General features: G+C 46.5%; 1 protein-coding gene across 2 annotated transcripts; it reads left to right on the forward strand.

The window, feature by feature from the left end:
• The first annotated feature begins 978 nt into the window (after nucleotides 1–978).
• LOC128770963 (uncharacterized oxidoreductase YjmC-like) lies at nucleotides 979–11312 on the forward strand. 2 transcript variants are annotated; one of them, XR_008416565.1, is made up of 12 exons: nucleotides 979–1563; nucleotides 5543–5691; nucleotides 5758–5946; nucleotides 7097–7158; nucleotides 7274–7327; nucleotides 7390–7488; nucleotides 8115–8250; nucleotides 8970–9088; nucleotides 9338–9433; nucleotides 9512–9622; nucleotides 10541–10699; nucleotides 11135–11312. XR_008416565.1 is itself a non-coding variant. In XM_053885997.1 (11 exons), the coding sequence occupies exons 1-11, from the start codon at nucleotides 1556–1558 to the stop codon at nucleotides 10604–10606; spliced, it is 1089 nt and encodes a 362-aa protein (XP_053741972.1). In that variant the 5' UTR covers nucleotides 979–1555; the 3' UTR covers nucleotides 10607–10905. The 2 variants fall into 2 exon arrangements, 1 of the variants encoding a protein (XP_053741972.1); XM_053885997.1 differs by lacking the exon at nucleotides 11135–11312 and having other exon boundaries at nucleotides 10541–10905.
• The last annotated feature ends 6029 nt before the right edge of the window (nucleotides 11313–17341 follow it).

Here is a 17341-nt window from a genome sequence, read left to right on the forward strand (position 1 = left end):
CTGCGGCTCCACTTTCACTCACTCCACAACATTAGAATGATGGAAGCACTCTGCGAATCTGCGATGATGTTGAAGTCTGAACGTTTCATAACACGAGCCTCTGGCGCCACCACAGATGGACGCTTCAGAATGACGCAATATAGATTTCTATTGAAGAGTTTCCTTCATTGATTCCTCTCCTCCGTTACACCAGCAGAAGACTGGGACCTTTGTGTTTCGCACTATCTCCATTAGCTAACAACCATAATGCTGAATTATTTAGAGAGATGAAAAATAATAAAAGCGAAGTACAAGTAGGATCTAATGGGACGTTAGATTTAATGATAAGAGGACAAGCAGAATATTATACAAAATACGGGCCAAATATGAATAAAATCAGTCAAGAAAAAAACGCATTTAAAACATATAAAGAGGAAAGAATTAAAATCTCAATAAATATATCTATATTTATTCAAATAATTATTTAGTAAATGAACGACAAATGAGTATAAAATACGTGTATAAAGTCCAAGACATCATACGCACTAGAAGTAACTATAATATTAATCTCTATATATGTCTTTGTTTTATAACATTTTGATCTATGTTTTTTTGTTTTGTTTTATTTAATGAAGTCGTGGTAAAATATATGTTCAATCCAATAATGCCGTAATATTTTGAAAAATGTTAAATAAAAAAATGGCAAAACATAGGTAAATAAAGCACTGGCATTCCTCTTTGGATGAGCTGTGGGTTACTTATTTATTAGTTGCTTCTATTATTATTGTTCGGTTTATTTTATTTTTCGTCCATTTAATAATAATAATAAGTTTTGTTCAATGTTGCGCTTTGTTCCAAAGCACTTTCCTAGTTGGTGGGATCCTCACTGACCTTGGCAATAAAGCGGATTCTGATTCTGATCCGTGAAAGCGACGTCAGAAAGTCAGCTGTGTGACGTCAGCATCAAAGAACTCGGGAGGCAAAGTTCGATGCGACCGTTGACTGTTGACATTCTGGTGTGACCTTGCCGAGAAGCTTCTCCTGGTTCGATAAGACGGAAGCTCTGTAGCTTCTCCTGAAGACCGCAGCGCGGTTGTGCAGAAAAGACTCTGTTCCACAGGTTATTGTTCGCACCTCCACACGTGCGAGAGGCCTGGAGCGTGTGGCTTGTCCACATGTGTCACATGTGTCACGTGTGGGACTGTCTGTCGCCCTGGGTAGCTGGAGTGGACCCTCGCCTCGGAGAAGGGGAACACGTTGGAGATAAGGAAGGACAGAATCCTCACTTGACTGGGACTTGTTTGTCGCGCTGAACCCTCAAAACAAGCCGGGCTTCGACCTGCAGGCGGACTCTGAGCACGCACGCACGCGCGCGGGTCGAGGTCCGTCGCTGCGCGGCACATGCGAGACAGACACGCCCACTCGCGCGGACACCTGAGACCTGACTGACGGGCTCCTCCGGGGCGTTTCCGCTCTCGAGCTCGGGACCAGAGGAGACTTGTTCTGCAGCTCACCGACTCCAGCAGCCGCTCTCTCTTCCTCACCCGGCGCAAGTCTCACCGCGAAACAAGTCAACATGACTAGGTGAGATCTGCAACTGTCTTCTAAATCACCTGCGCGCGTTGATCACGCGAGACGAACCCGAGAGAACATTGACCCCAACTTCTACTAATGCATTTTTAATGATTAAAACTCGCGCCCTCGAGGTGTTGGTTCGAAATACGAGCCGTTTTGGGCTTGAACTCGGTCAGCTTGAACCTTTTCACTCGCAAACGTTTCTCCGACCGTCAGATGGTGCGAGTCTTCTTGAAACTGAAAGACGCCCTTGTTCTGCTGCTTGATGTTTCTGAGGTTCCTCAGCTCACACACATCCTGTTCCGCTATTTGGAGCGGCGAGAGAGACTTTAACAGGCGGTAAACAGAATAAAACCTCACCGTCAGGAAGTCAAAACTGATGACGTGTTGGTTCTCATCTGTTAAATATAAACACGAAATGCGGGTTGCTCTATTTAGGGTTAAACTCAATTCAAAATATTGGATTTGAAGTTATTTTAACTGTAGACTGACAGATATTTGCTTTTTCATTTTAACATGAATTTGACTGTGAAGGTTCAATAAGCAATGAGTTTCTTCAAGTCAAGTGTAGCACATGATTGTGTAACTGGTGTTTAGACTCGGCTAACAATGAGTTTCACAGTTAGTCACTGGCTGCCTTAAAGACGTGTACAAACACAGCAGCGTGTCTGACTGTCGTCGCGTGAAGAGTCAAAGTAAATGTAAGTTCATAAAAAATGCATCTGAAACACTGTTTTGAAACATTACATTTGGCTCTTCTGAAAATGGGACGTGTCTTGTGAAATGGTGAGACTGTAGGGTCGCCATGGTTCTGAGGCCCCAGATGTTTCTCCTCACTGCCGATTGTAGTGGGAGAACGATGATCTCTGCAACTCATTTCATAGCAGATTACAGTCAACTGGTTGTCGGACGCCATTGTGAGTCGAGCGCCGCGAGTCGGATGCAGCGCAGACCGAGGACACGCTGTTCTTATGAACGGTCAGTTGTTCTGCACCGTCAGCGTCTATCAAGCAGAACACTTCTTCTGGCCTGGTCCCAGACCAGACTCTTATCTCTCTCCTCCTCCAGGCCCCTCTGCCTCCTCCTCCTCCTCCATTTCATTACTCCCGTGGCTGATGCTTCAGTCGAATCCCTCGTGCTCCTTTTGTTGAGTCACTGTGGTCGTGTGTGCTTCCTGTGTTCCCATCACTTCTCACCCACTGTCCTGGTTCAGTCGGAGGTGAAGCACAATCAGAGCCAGAGCGATATCAGGGCGCCCATGGGGCCAAAACAAACAGGTTGGGAATCCGACCCGCGTTATCCTTGGAAGCAGATTGAATTTGTCAAACTTCTGTCAGCTGGAGTGTCTCCTGCCGAGAGCTGAACACGATCAAAACACGTGTTACGTAAGGTGTTGCGTAAGACTGGACCAGGACCTCCTTCATTCCTGCATCTGGAACCCATCAAGGCTCTGTGCGGTTCTCCAACCCCCAGCTCCAGATGTGGACGGCAGCTTCAGTCTCGTAACTCAGCCGACTGAAAACTGGATTCAGCTCTGGATTTTGTGGCCTTTCCTTTCCTCGAGTCTTTGATCGAGGTCTCAGCAAGTCCTCCACCTCTCCAGTCCTGCTGTTCTCTCCTGCATCTCCAACACTCTTGGTCCGACTGTTTCTCCTGACCTCAGCATCTTCATCTCTGACTCCTCTGACTCTGACTCACGCTCACATTCAGCACAATTTCACAACACTTCTGGAGCACCCAAGAGAGTGAAAATCTCCAGTCATTTTCTTGTAAAAAACGTTTTTGTTTATTATCGGAAAAAACAAAGTTGTTTAATAACAATGAGCACCGCTACTTGATCCTGCTCCAGATCAGCAACCTATGTAGAAGACGTGTGTGAGATATGTCTGGAAGGTGTGTTTCGTCTGAGCGTCGGTAAATATCTTCTATATGTCAGAGATCTGACGGAGCCATTCAAACTCTGAAATACATTTCTACAGTTCGGGACTGATGTTGCACAACGCTGGCTTCCTCTTTAGTCTTCACTTATTGTGGTCCCTTCCTGAGGTGGTGAGAGGCGACTGGAGTTGGAAGGTTGCGAAGCTGTTTCCAGCAGATAGAGTGGCAGAAGTCAGAATGAGGTGAGGTGTTGGTGGTGGGGTGCAGAGGAGAGGGGCCGCGTCCACATCTGGATGCTGTTACGGTGCGTCCCAGAGGTTACAACATTCTCCCTCGCTCACAACCGTGAAAAACAATTTAAAGCCTGCTGAGCGAGGGATGCAGCAGGAGGAGGAGGTTTGGTCAGGTCTCTGAAGACTCACATTCCTGCAAGAACCAAAATACGTCCCAGAAACATTGTCTAAAGCTCTTCTGGTTTGCGTTTGCTTCTGCATCTGACACTGAAACTAGACCTTATCAAACTCACAGGAACCGTTGCTCTACATAAAATGATAAAGGTGGAAACACGAGCTACGTTAGCAGAACAGTTGTGTTAGCTTGTGTTAGATCTCAATTTTGGAAACCTTCAGATTAAAGGAAGAAAGAAGCAAATTAGCTACATGGCAGCACATTTCCACCATACAGTTTGGTTGTGTTTCATATCTTTCATAAGAGGGCAATGGCTGCTTGTTTTCAGAAACAAAATGCGTCCAGTCTGAAGGAGCTCCAGCTGCTCCAAACATCTATGGAATTGTCGCGTATTTGAAGCGCACCGTTACAAAGGCAGTCTCTGTTGGAGTCTGTGACTCTTCAGAAGATCATCATGTGACATTAAGATTGTGTGAAGGAAGCTCGGACAATGACACCAGTGTTTGCTTGGGGACACTCTGTTTTCTGCAAAACATCATGTGGCGGGTGAAGCTCCCGCGTGGGTCCGAGCCGACCAGGCCTGTGGTCGACGACCCGTGGGGCCTGTGTCAATAGGACGACGATTCTCTGTTTGCTGCCTGGTTATAAAATCACCCGAACTTTGGCCTGTCAGTGGTTCAAGAACCTCAGAAGTTCAGATTGGCTGATGGGACGTGGGAGCTGTCTCGCATGTAGGTCACTCGTGAACAATGATTAGTCAGCGCTTTCGTAAGGCAGCAACTGACTCGTCTTCACGGTTAGCAAACTTGTTAGCGTGTGCTGTTGACCAACACTGACTCGTGTGATTGTAGAGTTGTAGCTAGCAAACACTGGTAAAGTGGCTGTTTTGGAACGTCACACTGTAGTAGAACAGTGGCACCTTGGTTCTCGACCACAATCCGTTCCAGACGGCCGTTCGAGAAGCGATTTGTTGGAAATCTGAATCGATTTTTGCCATTACAATGAATGGACAAAGAACTGATGCGTTCCAAGCCTTAAAATAGTCTTTTGTAGGAGTGAATGCAGAGTGTCTGCTGCAGGTGGCTGTTCCTCTATGTGTGTGGCCGCTGCATGTGGGAGGGGTTGCCGAGTGAGTGACGTCTCTCCAGAAGTGAAGAGGTGCCCGGTGCGTGTCCAGCTCTGAATGTGCGCTTCTGTGCAGTTTGGCTGTGACCAAGTCATAAACCAAGTCACGCTCTGTCCCAGACTGGCCTCATCCCTGTCCCAGCTCCAGCCCACAACAGGACATCAAACCCTGGAGTGAGCGCTCCAGCACCTCCCCTGTGACACTCTACCACGGTCCAGTGTGGAGACAGGAAGGTTTTACACCTCAATATGAAGAAAAAACAGTCAGTAAATGGAGCTAACGGGACACGTCTGCATACAGAGGCTGCGTTATACACAATAACAAAGCGCGTCGTTTGTCAGCAGATTGGTCCGCGCACGCTATGGTTTTTCCCAGCTTTTTTCGGGGGCGTTCGAGTTCTGGATTTTCATTCGAAATCCGAAGCAAAAAAATCTCAAAATTTTTGTTTGAACTCCGATTTGTTCAAAGTCCTGGACGTTGGAAAACCGAGGTAGCACTGTAGTTTGCTGATGGTCCCAGACTCATCGACTGCTGAATTGCTGTGTGTGTCATGCTCCGTGTCCTTCTTCTGTGCAGGTGTCTCATCACCCAGTTGGAAGTGCAGAGCTTCATCGAGAGGTGCATGACGGCGGTGGGAACCAAGCCTCATCACGCTCGCAGCCTGGCTGAGGTGCTAGTGGAGGGCGACAACCGGGGGCACTACAGCCACGGACTCAACCGCATGGGTCGGTCCGGTGTTGCCATTGCGTGACCCTCGAGCTCCTCTGACCTCTGCGACCTCTTCTCACCAGACATGTACGTCAAGGACATCAAGAGCGGAATCTGTGCCAAAGACGGCGAGCCGGTGGTGGTGAAGGAGAGCGTGGCCACCGCGTTGGTGGACGGGAAGAACCTGCTGGGGCCTGTGGTGGGAAACTACTGCATGAACCTGGCCATCCAGAAGGCCAAGGAGGCCGGCATCGGCTGGGTGGTGGCTCGAGGTGAGCAGATCAGTTCTACCGTCATGGGATGGCGCTTTAGCTCTAGCTTAGCCTCAGCCGCGCTCCACGGTGAGGCGGCTCCCTTCACATGCAAGTTTGTACGTGGGCAGAGCAACGTTGATGGGTCTACTTCCTGCTCGTGGTGATTGGCTGAAGTGACGGCGTCGTCCATGATGTCACACAACAAGTGAAGCGACACTCTTCGTGCGGGCGCCGTTACATAATCATTCAGCTTTAAGGTTAAACGCGGCTTTGTTGTGACATTTTACTGGACGTGCTTTTACTTTTTTTGACTGATTTCCTCTATGAACGATCTGCAACTTGACCGAAAACTTCAGTGGCACGGCGGCTTCCCTCCTTTGTTGTAAGAGGAACATGAGAGGAACATGTGTTGGCATTGATTCTCCTTGTCACTCGCAGAAAGAGCTGTTGGTGTGAGTCTGGGGTTCGACATGAAGCAGCTAACCAGCGTTAGACAGTAATGTGTTCATCTGCGTTCAGATCGTCTGCGATTTTTCATTAGCTTTCTTTTTGTTTAGTTTAGAATTTTTGCCTTTCAAATTCAGTTAGTTTTTGTTCATTTTTAAAGTGGTTTGGCTGGTTTTACTGAGTTTCAGTTTTTAGAATTTTGTTTCAGTTGAGTTTTTATTAGTTTTAACACTTTTGTTCTTTGTTTTTTCCCTTCAATATGGGGTATTGGAATAGGTCACAAAAATAGTCCGTAATAAAACTCAACAAAAGACATCAAGTTTGGAAAGGTAAAGATGAAAGGGCACCATCGTGCTAGTCAACACCAGAGTGGTCACATGCAGCACCTGCCGACATCAATAGATTCGAAATAAATAAAGAGGAAAACAAAGGACAATTTCACTAGAGTTGTAGTTTGTTTTGATTAGTTTTGTGAACAGACAATGCAGTTTCAGTGAGTTATCGTTTTATGAAAAACTTTTTCATTTTCATTTCTGTTAACAAAAATGATTTACAATTCTATCCAAGTTTTTTTTAGTTGTCGTGAACTATAATAACAATCGCCGCATTTAAAACATGTAGAAGACCAAGAAGAGAAGTTTGACATTAGCCGCTATGCTACATGTGTAGCGCGCTTCAAAGGTGTGGAACTGAGGAGGGTGGGTTCTTCTGCTTCTTCCAGGCTCCAACCACTACGGGATCGCAGGCTACTATGCCATGCAGGCTCTGAAGGAGAACATGATCGTGAGTACCGATTCTTTTGCCGAGCCGACGGCGCCTCTCGGAGGCAGGGAAGCCGCGAGCTCAACGGAAGCGTTGTTCCGGATGAAAACGCTGGCTCCTCTTCTGTCGCCTGCAGGGAATGTCCTTCACCAACACGTCTCCTCTGGTGGTTCCCACTCGCGGCAAAGAGGTAAGAGGGTGAGCCGGCCGGGGATGATGGGAAGTATCCTTTACTGAGTCCTCTCTCTCCAGTGCACCCTGGGAACCAATCCCATCGCCGTGGCGGCGCCGGCTAATGATGGCGACAGCTTCGTTCTGGACATGGCGACGTCTGCTGTCGCTCTCGGGAAGGTAATGTGTGTGTGTGTGTGTGTGTGTGTGTGTGTGTGTGTGTGTGTGTGTGTGTGTGTGTGTGTGTGTGTGTGTGTGTGTGTGTGTGTGTGTGTGTGTGTGTGTGTGTGTGTGTGTGTGTGTGTGAAAATGTTCTCTGATGATTGCGTGAAAGTAGAGAGGAACCCTTGTTGTCCAAGCTTTATTGACCTGTAGGTGGCAGCACTGGGAAGGATTGGATGTAACATAAATAAAATCAATAAACAAAAGAGAAAACGTCATATTTTATTTTATTTTATTTTATTTAAAAATAATAATCTAAAGGTGAGCATGAGCTATTAGACATGGAAGACGGTGGAACATTCTTGAACATTGAATTATCTGGTGATTCATTGTCAGTAAAACCCAGTGCTGAACACGGTGTCTCTCCAGGCTCCAGGGTGAAACGGTGTAGTACCCATACCAGGCCTGCAAAAAAGCCGCTAATCGACACAAACAACAGGACGTTCGACTGTACAGCTGCACTCGGCAGCGGTTTTCCAGTATTTAAATATTAATTCAGCAGCTTCTTCTGTGGCTTCGTTGATAGCAGCGTCTCCGCTCTGCTGAGTGAACTTCCTGTTGACAGTGTCTGCTGGTGTTGGCAGGTGGAGCTGCACGAGCGGCGAGGCGACACCATCCCCGAGGGCTGGGGCTGCGACGCCCAGGGCAAAATCACCTCCAACCCCAAGGAAGTGCTGAGCGGAGGAGGACTGGTGCCCATCGGCGGCAGTGAAGCCACGGGTCAGAGGCGCTGCCCAAAAGCTCTTCAAAAACACCATCAACTTATCCGTTAATTGATACTTTGAAACTGTGATCTTCGTCAACCTTCCCTTCTCCATGAAGTTCATAGAGCGAACTTTCATAGAGCGTCTATCGTGTCTCGCACAAAACCATCTGGACAGGAAGTGAGAAACTGTCATGGCGTGTGAGACAGGAAAACCTGCAATGTGGGGTTACTGTAGGTCACCGCAGTCAAATACTTAGAAGAACCATACAACAGAAGAAGAACAGGAGAGGAATCACATTTGGTTTACTAACATTTACGGCCTGAGAAAATGAATGGAAGTAACAAATTATTATTATTCAGGAAAGTGATTTAGACGGTGAGAATGTCACTAATGGTTTTAAAAAGAGGAACAGAGCATGAACAGAAATGATTGTGATTTGACAAATCGAAAAAAAGAGGTGAATGTTTTTAAGATATCAATTGAATTTTTTGACCAAAAAGTCAATTGTTGGACAAGGTGTTGAACTAAAGTGTGTGGACACCATCTGGAGCAGTCCAAGTCTGTTTATAGAATTGGAAATGTTTTAGTAGATCTGATGAAATGGGGAGTGCAAGGCTGAGTCGAGCAGCGGTGGCTCATTCACCTGTTCCTCTGTCACATCCGCTTGGTTTTGGTGGATGATGTTTCTCTGCAAATGTGGCTTTTGGCGTCCAACTGTGCTTCTGTGCTCAGGCGGCTACAAAGGTTACGGGCTGGGGATGATGGTGGAGACCTTCTGTGGAATCCTGGCCGGGGCCCAGTACAGCAAACACATCCGCACCTGGAAGGTCACCGATAAAGTCGCCAACCTGGTCTGTTTGTTTCTGTTTTCATGCGTCAGACACGCGTTCCATGTCTCAGGGTCACAGCGCTTGTTTGGGAATTCCGTCACAAACGCGGGTAGCTTTGTTCGCGCTACAATAGCGACCCCAAGAGGACAAGTTTGATCATGACATGCAACCAAACTGCAGGCTGTTGTGTTGTCAGGTCCCTGGAGTCCCGCGCCCTCACAGAGTGTTGTGTTCTCGCTGTGGTCACCTGACCGTCTGGCGTGTTTACAGGGTCAATGCTTCGTGGCCATCAACCCAGACAACTTTGCTCCCGGATTCTGCGACAGGATGTCGGACCTGATGGCCATCCAGAGAGAGATGGAGCCTGTGAGCGCAGCCTCCTCATGACAGGTCTCAGTGGAAGGCAGAGGTGAAATGTTGACACGGAGTGAAACGTCATTTCAGGCTGATGCCCACACTCCTGTTCTGGCTGCTGGAGACCCGGAGAGGATGAACATGAAGAAGTGTCAGGAGCTGGGCGGGATCCCGTACCACGTCAACGTGGTCAACTACATGGTGAGGCCAGTTCTCTCAGTAGAAACACGGGCTCACAGATGCAGCTACTGCATGTCACGGACAACATGCTCTCTTCATCGTCAGCAACAACTTTCCACTGTGGGAGGGCCTTGTTTCCATGTCTGCTCTGGACCTGCAGACGGGTCTTTTATCCATTCCTGACTAGATCACTGTGTGCTGCAGACAGGGACGAAAGATGCAGATACGGAGTTTCAAACACAAGCTAAATAACTAGAGATAAAAAGTAAAAGTAAAAAAAAAAAGTCTTGATTACCTTTGGGAGGTTATTAAGAAAAAATCGTATAAATGTCATGTTTTTTCTTAAATATTATTTTTTATTATTGCGTACATTTGTGTTTTTTGTATTTTATTTTAATTTCAATTGTATTTTTGGTTTAAAAGGAGTATATCAAAAATATTTAAAAAAAACGAAATAAAAATATTGATTTTATTTTTTGATTCTACTACATATATCATATGTACATATGTGTACATATGATATATGTATATGATATGTACATATGAATATGTGTATCTCTTTTCTAGTCTATTTATATAAGTTAGGTTTTAATATCAATTGTTATATTTGGTTTATTTATATTTTTTTACATTGCTTTTATTTGTTTTTTTTTTAAGATCTGTTATAATTCCGCTTTATTTTTTTCATTAAATTGAATTTATAAATTATTTTTTAAATGGTCAATAAAGTACATAAAACCATGAGCGTGAGGATCTGGTAGATACATAATAGTTTTAAGAATTCTTTTCACGCGACATTATGATATTCTAACTCTGGCCACTAGATGGAGACAAATCCAGGCGGAAGGCGTGTTGTTTGCGTCACTGATGTAGTAGAGTTTTTATCAAGGCGCTCTGTGGTGAGCTGCGGTTCAACGTCCTGTTTTGTTTTCTCCCCAGAATGAGTGCGCGAAGAGCGTGGGTGCCAGCCCGCTCCTGCCCTGCGACAAGCTCCTCCCCAACTAGACGCTTCCTCGCCACAACATTCCTCTGCTTCCATGTCATTTGGCTTTGAGGAGGTTTGACCCGACCTTCAGGGCCGAACGCCTTTGTTGTGAGGCAAGTCACAAGCTCCTCAGGTGGAGGCTTCTGAAGGGCAACAATCGTTTCCTGTTACTGAGCGTTTCGTCGTGAACACCAGCCGGCCTGTGGTCTGGTGTGTTTACTTCCCAACTGTGAAGACTTTTTTTTATAAAGTTCAAGCCTTCCTTTTCACTGAAATGTGAAAAAGAGAAAAGCCTCTTGAAAATAAAAGCCATGGAACCATGGAAGCGTTTCTACTCTTCTTTCTCTCTTCCTCTGCTCTTCAACGCCGAGTTAGTGGTCATAATGTTTTTGTGTATTTTAGCTTCCTCGTAAAAAATAGTAATTTATTAAACAAAAAAAACGTAGGATTTTAAAGTGGAAACGCAAACATTAAGTTTGTTCTCATGCACCAGATGTTTACACTGTTCTTAGGGTTCACATTGTGAAAGTCTACGTTTTGGCCGCTAGATGGAGACAAACCCCCATGAAACATCAGGGGGTCAGCGGAAAAAAAAGTCGTTTCCCCGTGGATCATCGATGACGCTAGAATGAAGTGGCTGTCTGTATATGAGGGACTGGAGACACGCCCTGCCCAAGAAAACAACGCAAGTATGGACACTACATGGTGAATAAATTATAGTGAGGGTTAACAAACTGTGTTCTCCTTCCTGAAATATCTCTGATATTTTGGTATGTTATGAGAATTAGAAGAGACCCATGTATTCATCACCTTTTCCATGAGTTCTGTCCGAGTCTTTGCGAATCATTTTCAATCTTGAGTGACGTGTTCTGCAGTTTGACCGTGGTGACACCCTGGGCAACACTCCGATCTTCAACAGTCTGGTCCACTGGTGCCGTGCCATCGTGAGTCATGCAGCTCAGCCAGTTGTTTTTATTCATGATGAATCCAGAACATTAAAACCTAAACATTAAACATTCTAAATGCTCTCTTTCTCTGTGCCCGATAATTCTTTATCGGCTCATGGGTCTGCAGGTCAGACTTGTTTTAAAGGAGGAACAGGGTTCAGGTTTAGGCTGAAGGAGACCCGGGCAGTGACAGATGCCCAGATCTGGACCTTAATCTGAAGAAGTCTTGGCACTGGGCCTCGGACCCTGGACGTCCCGTTCACACTCCACCGACTGCAGACAAAAGAGGAGAAATCAACAAATCAATGAGCTTTCAGAGCCGCCGGGGGAGGGGAAAGGAGTTTCGGGGGAAGGGCAAAGATCCCAGCCGTGTTTACGATTGGGCCCAAAGGGGATGCATGGAGATTAGGTCCGAGGGGGGACTGAGGCTGTACGCTGGGCTGAGGGAGTCCAGGGATTAAGGGGCCGAGTGGAGCCCTGGTTGTAGAGGGCAGCCGTGGACGTGTGGACGCGGGGGCCCTAATCTGCGCCGGCCTTGGCCTGGTGCCCTGCGCGGATTAACCCCGGGGCCCCGAAGAGTCCAAAAGAACCGGGCTGCTGTTCAGGATTAAGGAGATTCTAACAGGTGTTTTCCTTTGTGGTGCTGAGGCGGCAGTCGCAGAGCCACAGAATCATGAAGTGATCAGAGGCTATTGACGGGGCCGCGGCGGGTGTCGGGCTCCAGACCTTCACCCCGCTTTGCTCGGCATTGTGCTCGCTCATGACGTTTGTTTTGACCCGACATCGACAGAATTATTGAGCCAGAGACGTCGATTTTTCACTCCTTACATGTGAGTGTGTGACTCTTGCGTGAACCATTTGCTGACAAACTGATATGACACACACATGTTTGAACCCAGAAATAAGCAGAAATTCCAACAAATATTTTGTTTACTCCTCAGAAAAACACATTTTTAAAATGGTCTCTGAAGGTTTTAATCCCACTGTGATGCCCCTCGAGGTGATCTGGAGTCATCTTCCTGTGTGTGAGCTGAGCTGCTGTGTTTACACTAGAGCTGCTGAAAGGCTCCTCGGCGGGAGAGAAACCGGCGGCTCCCTGAGATTTGCCGGCGGATCAGATTAGATGAGGAGGAACACTCACTCACTGTCGAAGGATCAGATGAGATTATCGTCGCAGACCCTGGACTGGGAATTAGCAGCAGACAGGCTAATCTCAGCAGGCAATAAAGTGAAACTGACTCTTTTGGAGAAACATCTCAAACATCAGGAGTTTTATTCGTTGTATGTTCAAGTAAATGAAAGTTTGAAGGTCTGAAATTCCAATCGTAGCGCCCTTGCCATAGAGCTACATCGTGTTTCCCGCCGACGCCACCCAGTGGCCGTGCGTCACCGCTCACGCACAGCTCTTCTGAGGAGGCGTTTCCATCAAAACATCACCAATGAGAGACTGAAAGCCGCGTTGCAATGAGTAGCCTGTGTCTGATGGTGAAGCTACGCTAGCTGTCACTCATCTGTAGCACGTTGTGCGAGTCATAAGCTAGTTGTTGTCCTTCCCCACAGATTCCTACTAAACTGTCAACATTGTTGCGAGGACATCAAGATTTGTTTGTTTGTGTTGTAGGTGACCTGCTGATTGTCTTGGGAGCGATGCTAGCTCAATGGCTAAGCCTTGCTAATTTGCTAACTGGTGAGACAGAGACAGGCGACGCTTGTCAGCAGCTGCTGCCTCGGATGAATAACCTGCCGACAGGTGAGCACTATGATGAGGAGTATTTGACCTTTGATAATCTGTTTACACAGTAGCCATTAGCGCTGCTGTTAGCCACAGCCACACTCTGTGTTCTGAGCAGAAAAGTTGTCTGAGCTCTGGGATGGATGGATAGATAGATAGATAGATAGATAGATAGCGAGATAGAGAGATAGAGAGATAGAGAGATAGAGAGATAGAGAGATAGAGAGATAGAGAGATAGAGAGATAGAGAGATAGATAGATGGTGAATCGACGATGAGCTGCATATCTGGGACCTTGTTTGTTTGTTGGAGACACAAAAGTTTCCATTTTAGGTGGAACCAGATCTTCACATCACTTTAACAGTGAAGTGTGTGTGAAGGAGGGAGTGAGAGGGAGGAGAAGGCCGGCCGCTCTCCTGCTGGGTCTCTAATGAAGTGGACTGGGTTCCACCCAGCTGTTGGCCCCACAAAGGTTCAGGATATTTGCACTTGGCTCTTTTGTCTGGCGCCCAACATCTCACCTCCCGATCGCACGGCCGACACTCGGAAACCGAAGCATCTGGTGTCCACTGGTCTCCTACTGCTTAGGAATGCTCACGCCGCTCCATCTGTCGCCGCCCAGATGAGTCCGGACCCGTTCACCAAGCCGATGCAACTGAGTGGCGCGCGGCCATTTTGACACGCGCAAACAAAGATCTGCCATGAAGTTTGAACCTCCAGAGGGGCGGAGCTTATCTGCGCCTGCGTAGGTGGAGCACGACACAGCTGTGGAGTCTCCTCCGCTTCACATCTGGATGATGTTCTCCGTCTTCACACCCAGGTGCGGCCCACTCGTTCAGAATCCTGCGCGAAGAAGTGGGTGGGAAACTTTCACTGCTGAGCCTCAGAAGCAAACAAGGTTTTTCATTAGCCTCAGCTGTCAAGTGAAGAAACAGAGGTCAAGAACAAAGGCCTTGTTTTCTCATTTGACCCACACGTTACATACTGGTATCTCTGTCCTTGTAAGGACCTCGCATGGCCATCACCCTTTCCCCAGCCTCTCCCCCTGGACACATGGCTCACCAGACTGGATCCCACTCACCCAGTTATTTGAAAGTTTTCTCCCTCAAATTGAGGCTTCACCTCGAGGGGACTGGTAAAATAGCTGTGTTTCCAGGAACTGGTCCTCACTAGTATCACTACACCACACACACACATCACACACACTCATCACACCCGCTTGTTAACGGACAGCTGAGGTGTCACACAACTATGCTCGGAGTGTGACATCCTAACTGCCACTGTACTTTTCACTAGATCTTTTCAGCGTGAGCCATAATAAATGAGCAGTCAATGTGTTCCTCATCTCTTATGTTTACTGTACACAAAGATATGGAAATGACAGACGTTAAGTCTCTCATGTAACATCGACAGTGAAGATGCTTTTATCACTTTTGTTCCTGACATTTTTTATTTCCTGCCTTTCACTGATAATATATCGATTTATCACTAGGTAAATGTTGATTTTAAAATACTGGATGAGAACAATTGTGATTTGGAGGCCAACCCTTCAGTTAAAAATAGGACAAAAAAAATAAAAAATAAATAATAAAAAACAGTTCATTTTGCGTTTTTTTTTTCCCCACATTGTTAATGAAGCCTTAAATTTAGCCAGTTCAGCACGAGGTAGCTTCCGTGCTACACTGTTGTCCACTGTTTACCAAGACTGATACTCGGATGAAGACACTCCAGAGTCCGTGAATCCGCCTGAACTGCTGCATTCAAAGCAAACGTGTTCCATTAACACGTCAACCGAGCAGCGTTAGCATGTTGTCGCTACATTCGCAGAGTCATTATCAACCAATTGGCCCCTTGTTCCCTCCCCACAGGGAGGCTTCGTCCGCACCGCGGTGCCAGCGGCCGCTACACATCCTTCTCCAGCTTCAGCCGGAGAGAGCGACTTCCTGCTGTGTTTCCGAGTCAGTGACGGAAGTGAAGGAGGAGCTGAGGACACGGAGGTTTGGCTGAGGAGCGTCCCACCAGCGAGTCGCCTCACTTCCTGGCAGCTGTCACGCGTCACTTTCTTCCCGCCTCGACGCCTCCTTCACACCTCCACGTGCCGCGCGGACACAGGCTTCACTTCCTGCCAGCCGCCGATTCTGCCGCCTGCTGCTTTGGGAAACTTCTCACCACCGGCCTCCTCAGGTGGTGGGGCCCCTGGGGACCCGTTAGCAGGCGCTGGCTGCCACACCAGGATGCAAGCCCTGATAATCTGACTCCTTTCATGGCAGTTACTGCTCATGAGTCGCTCAGCAGCCGCTTAATAGGTGTGGAGTCACATGACCATGTCGCGAGGCTGCGGGATGGAGGTGGGAACTCAGCCGCCATTTGCTGAGCAGCTGCTCTCAGGCTGATCTGTCGAACCACTTCAAAAACAATCATAAACCTCTGTGTGGACTGGTCAGTGGGAGGAAACCAGAGGGCCCACATTTGTTACACTAAATTCCACGATAGATATCAAGATCATTAAGCAGTGTCTTTAAAAACAAAATAGTGTGTTCTGCATGAAAAATGTTTGTAATATTAATAATAAATCATTTTAAATGAAAGTATTTGATTGATCACATTTTGTCAACAAACAAAATGTCTTGCCAGTTATGCTGAAGTGAAGTACACAAAGGGCAAAAATAAAAACGTTGTCATTCTGATGATTTAAATTAAAAATGTAAAATTAAACAAAAAAACAAACTTTTTTTTCTCAGTCACTTTTCATTCAATGTTGATTGTTGGTCTTAAGCACGAGGTGATTTATTGTTATCATAATTCATACGCAAGAAGAGTAAAGTAAATGATGTTTGACATTGTTTCCTGTTTCTGTCAAGTTAGAGCTGATTCAGAAATCTTTCACCGCCAGTGGTTTTCCCGCTGGAACTTGTACTTTGAAAGGTTCATCTGACAGTTGTCTTGCAGTAAAAAGAAAATAAATCAAAATATAAGCTTTTAAATCCCTACTCTCAATCCGTCCGTCTTCTCCGTTCTTATTGTTATGGATGAAAAAGAGCAGTACCATTGGAAACCATGGGGGCCCAATTTTGCTCCTCGCACACTGAACCTGAAAAAAATTGATAAGATAATTTATTGTAAATAAAGAAATCTAAACAATGATATAAACTGAAGAGATGGAAATATATCATAACTATATATACAAATGCAGGAGAATGTTTTTTATCTGGTCTGATACTTTGCATCTGCAGTTGAGAGGAGACAAGTCGATCATCTGGTTTGTCTCCTCCGCTCCTCTTCAGGAAGCGTCTTCCTAGCATGTCTCCCTCTCAGTGCCACGATGCACCATGTGATCCCTGGATCCAGAGCAGACCAGGGCCCACAGGAGGATGCTATTGTCCTGCTCTCTGCCCTCGGGCCGAACCATCCTGCAGCAGATCAGCCTCCACCAGCCTGGGCTGATGCTCCGCCAGCTGCCGGCGGCTCTGGAGCCCGGGGTCGAGGGCTTGGTGGAGTGTGACGACTGTAACAGGTGAGCGGGGGCTCACTTTCCTCAGGGCTGGACCCCAGTTGTTTTGGGGGCTCCGAGGGGGCCCCCGGTGATGGATGTGCACAGCTGAGACAGTGTTGCTGGGGGACAGTGAGCTGATGATGCTCTGACCTCTGAGGACCACGACAGCTTTTCTGACCCACTGACTCTGCTCAGTGACTGTGAAGGCAGATTAAAGCTGCCGAGCGGCGAGGGAGAGGCGCCGCGAGGAGCCATGTTGAGCATGTGAAGACGGGATTTCACTGTCACTGTTTTCACCTCAAAAGAGTTGTTTTTATCTGTGACATCCAGTCACACACTGTATATTCTTCCCTTTATTCTCATGCTGTATAGTCCCCTCACTACAGTTTTTTATTATTATTATTATAAATAAAATAAACAAAATAGGAAACACAAAATAAATAGCTCAGAAAAAGCAAAATGATTAGCATTAAAAAAAAATATATATATAATCACCCTGAAAAATAAAATATATATTCATATGAATAATTACTCAGAAAAATAAAAAAATACATTAAACTATACGTACATACATATTACCCATC

The sequence above is a fragment of the Synchiropus splendidus genome, chromosome 14 (assembly GCF_027744825.2).
Source record: "Synchiropus splendidus isolate RoL2022-P1 chromosome 14, RoL_Sspl_1.0, whole genome shotgun sequence".
Classification (NCBI taxonomy): Eukaryota; Metazoa; Chordata; class Actinopteri; order Syngnathiformes; family Callionymidae; genus Synchiropus; species Synchiropus splendidus.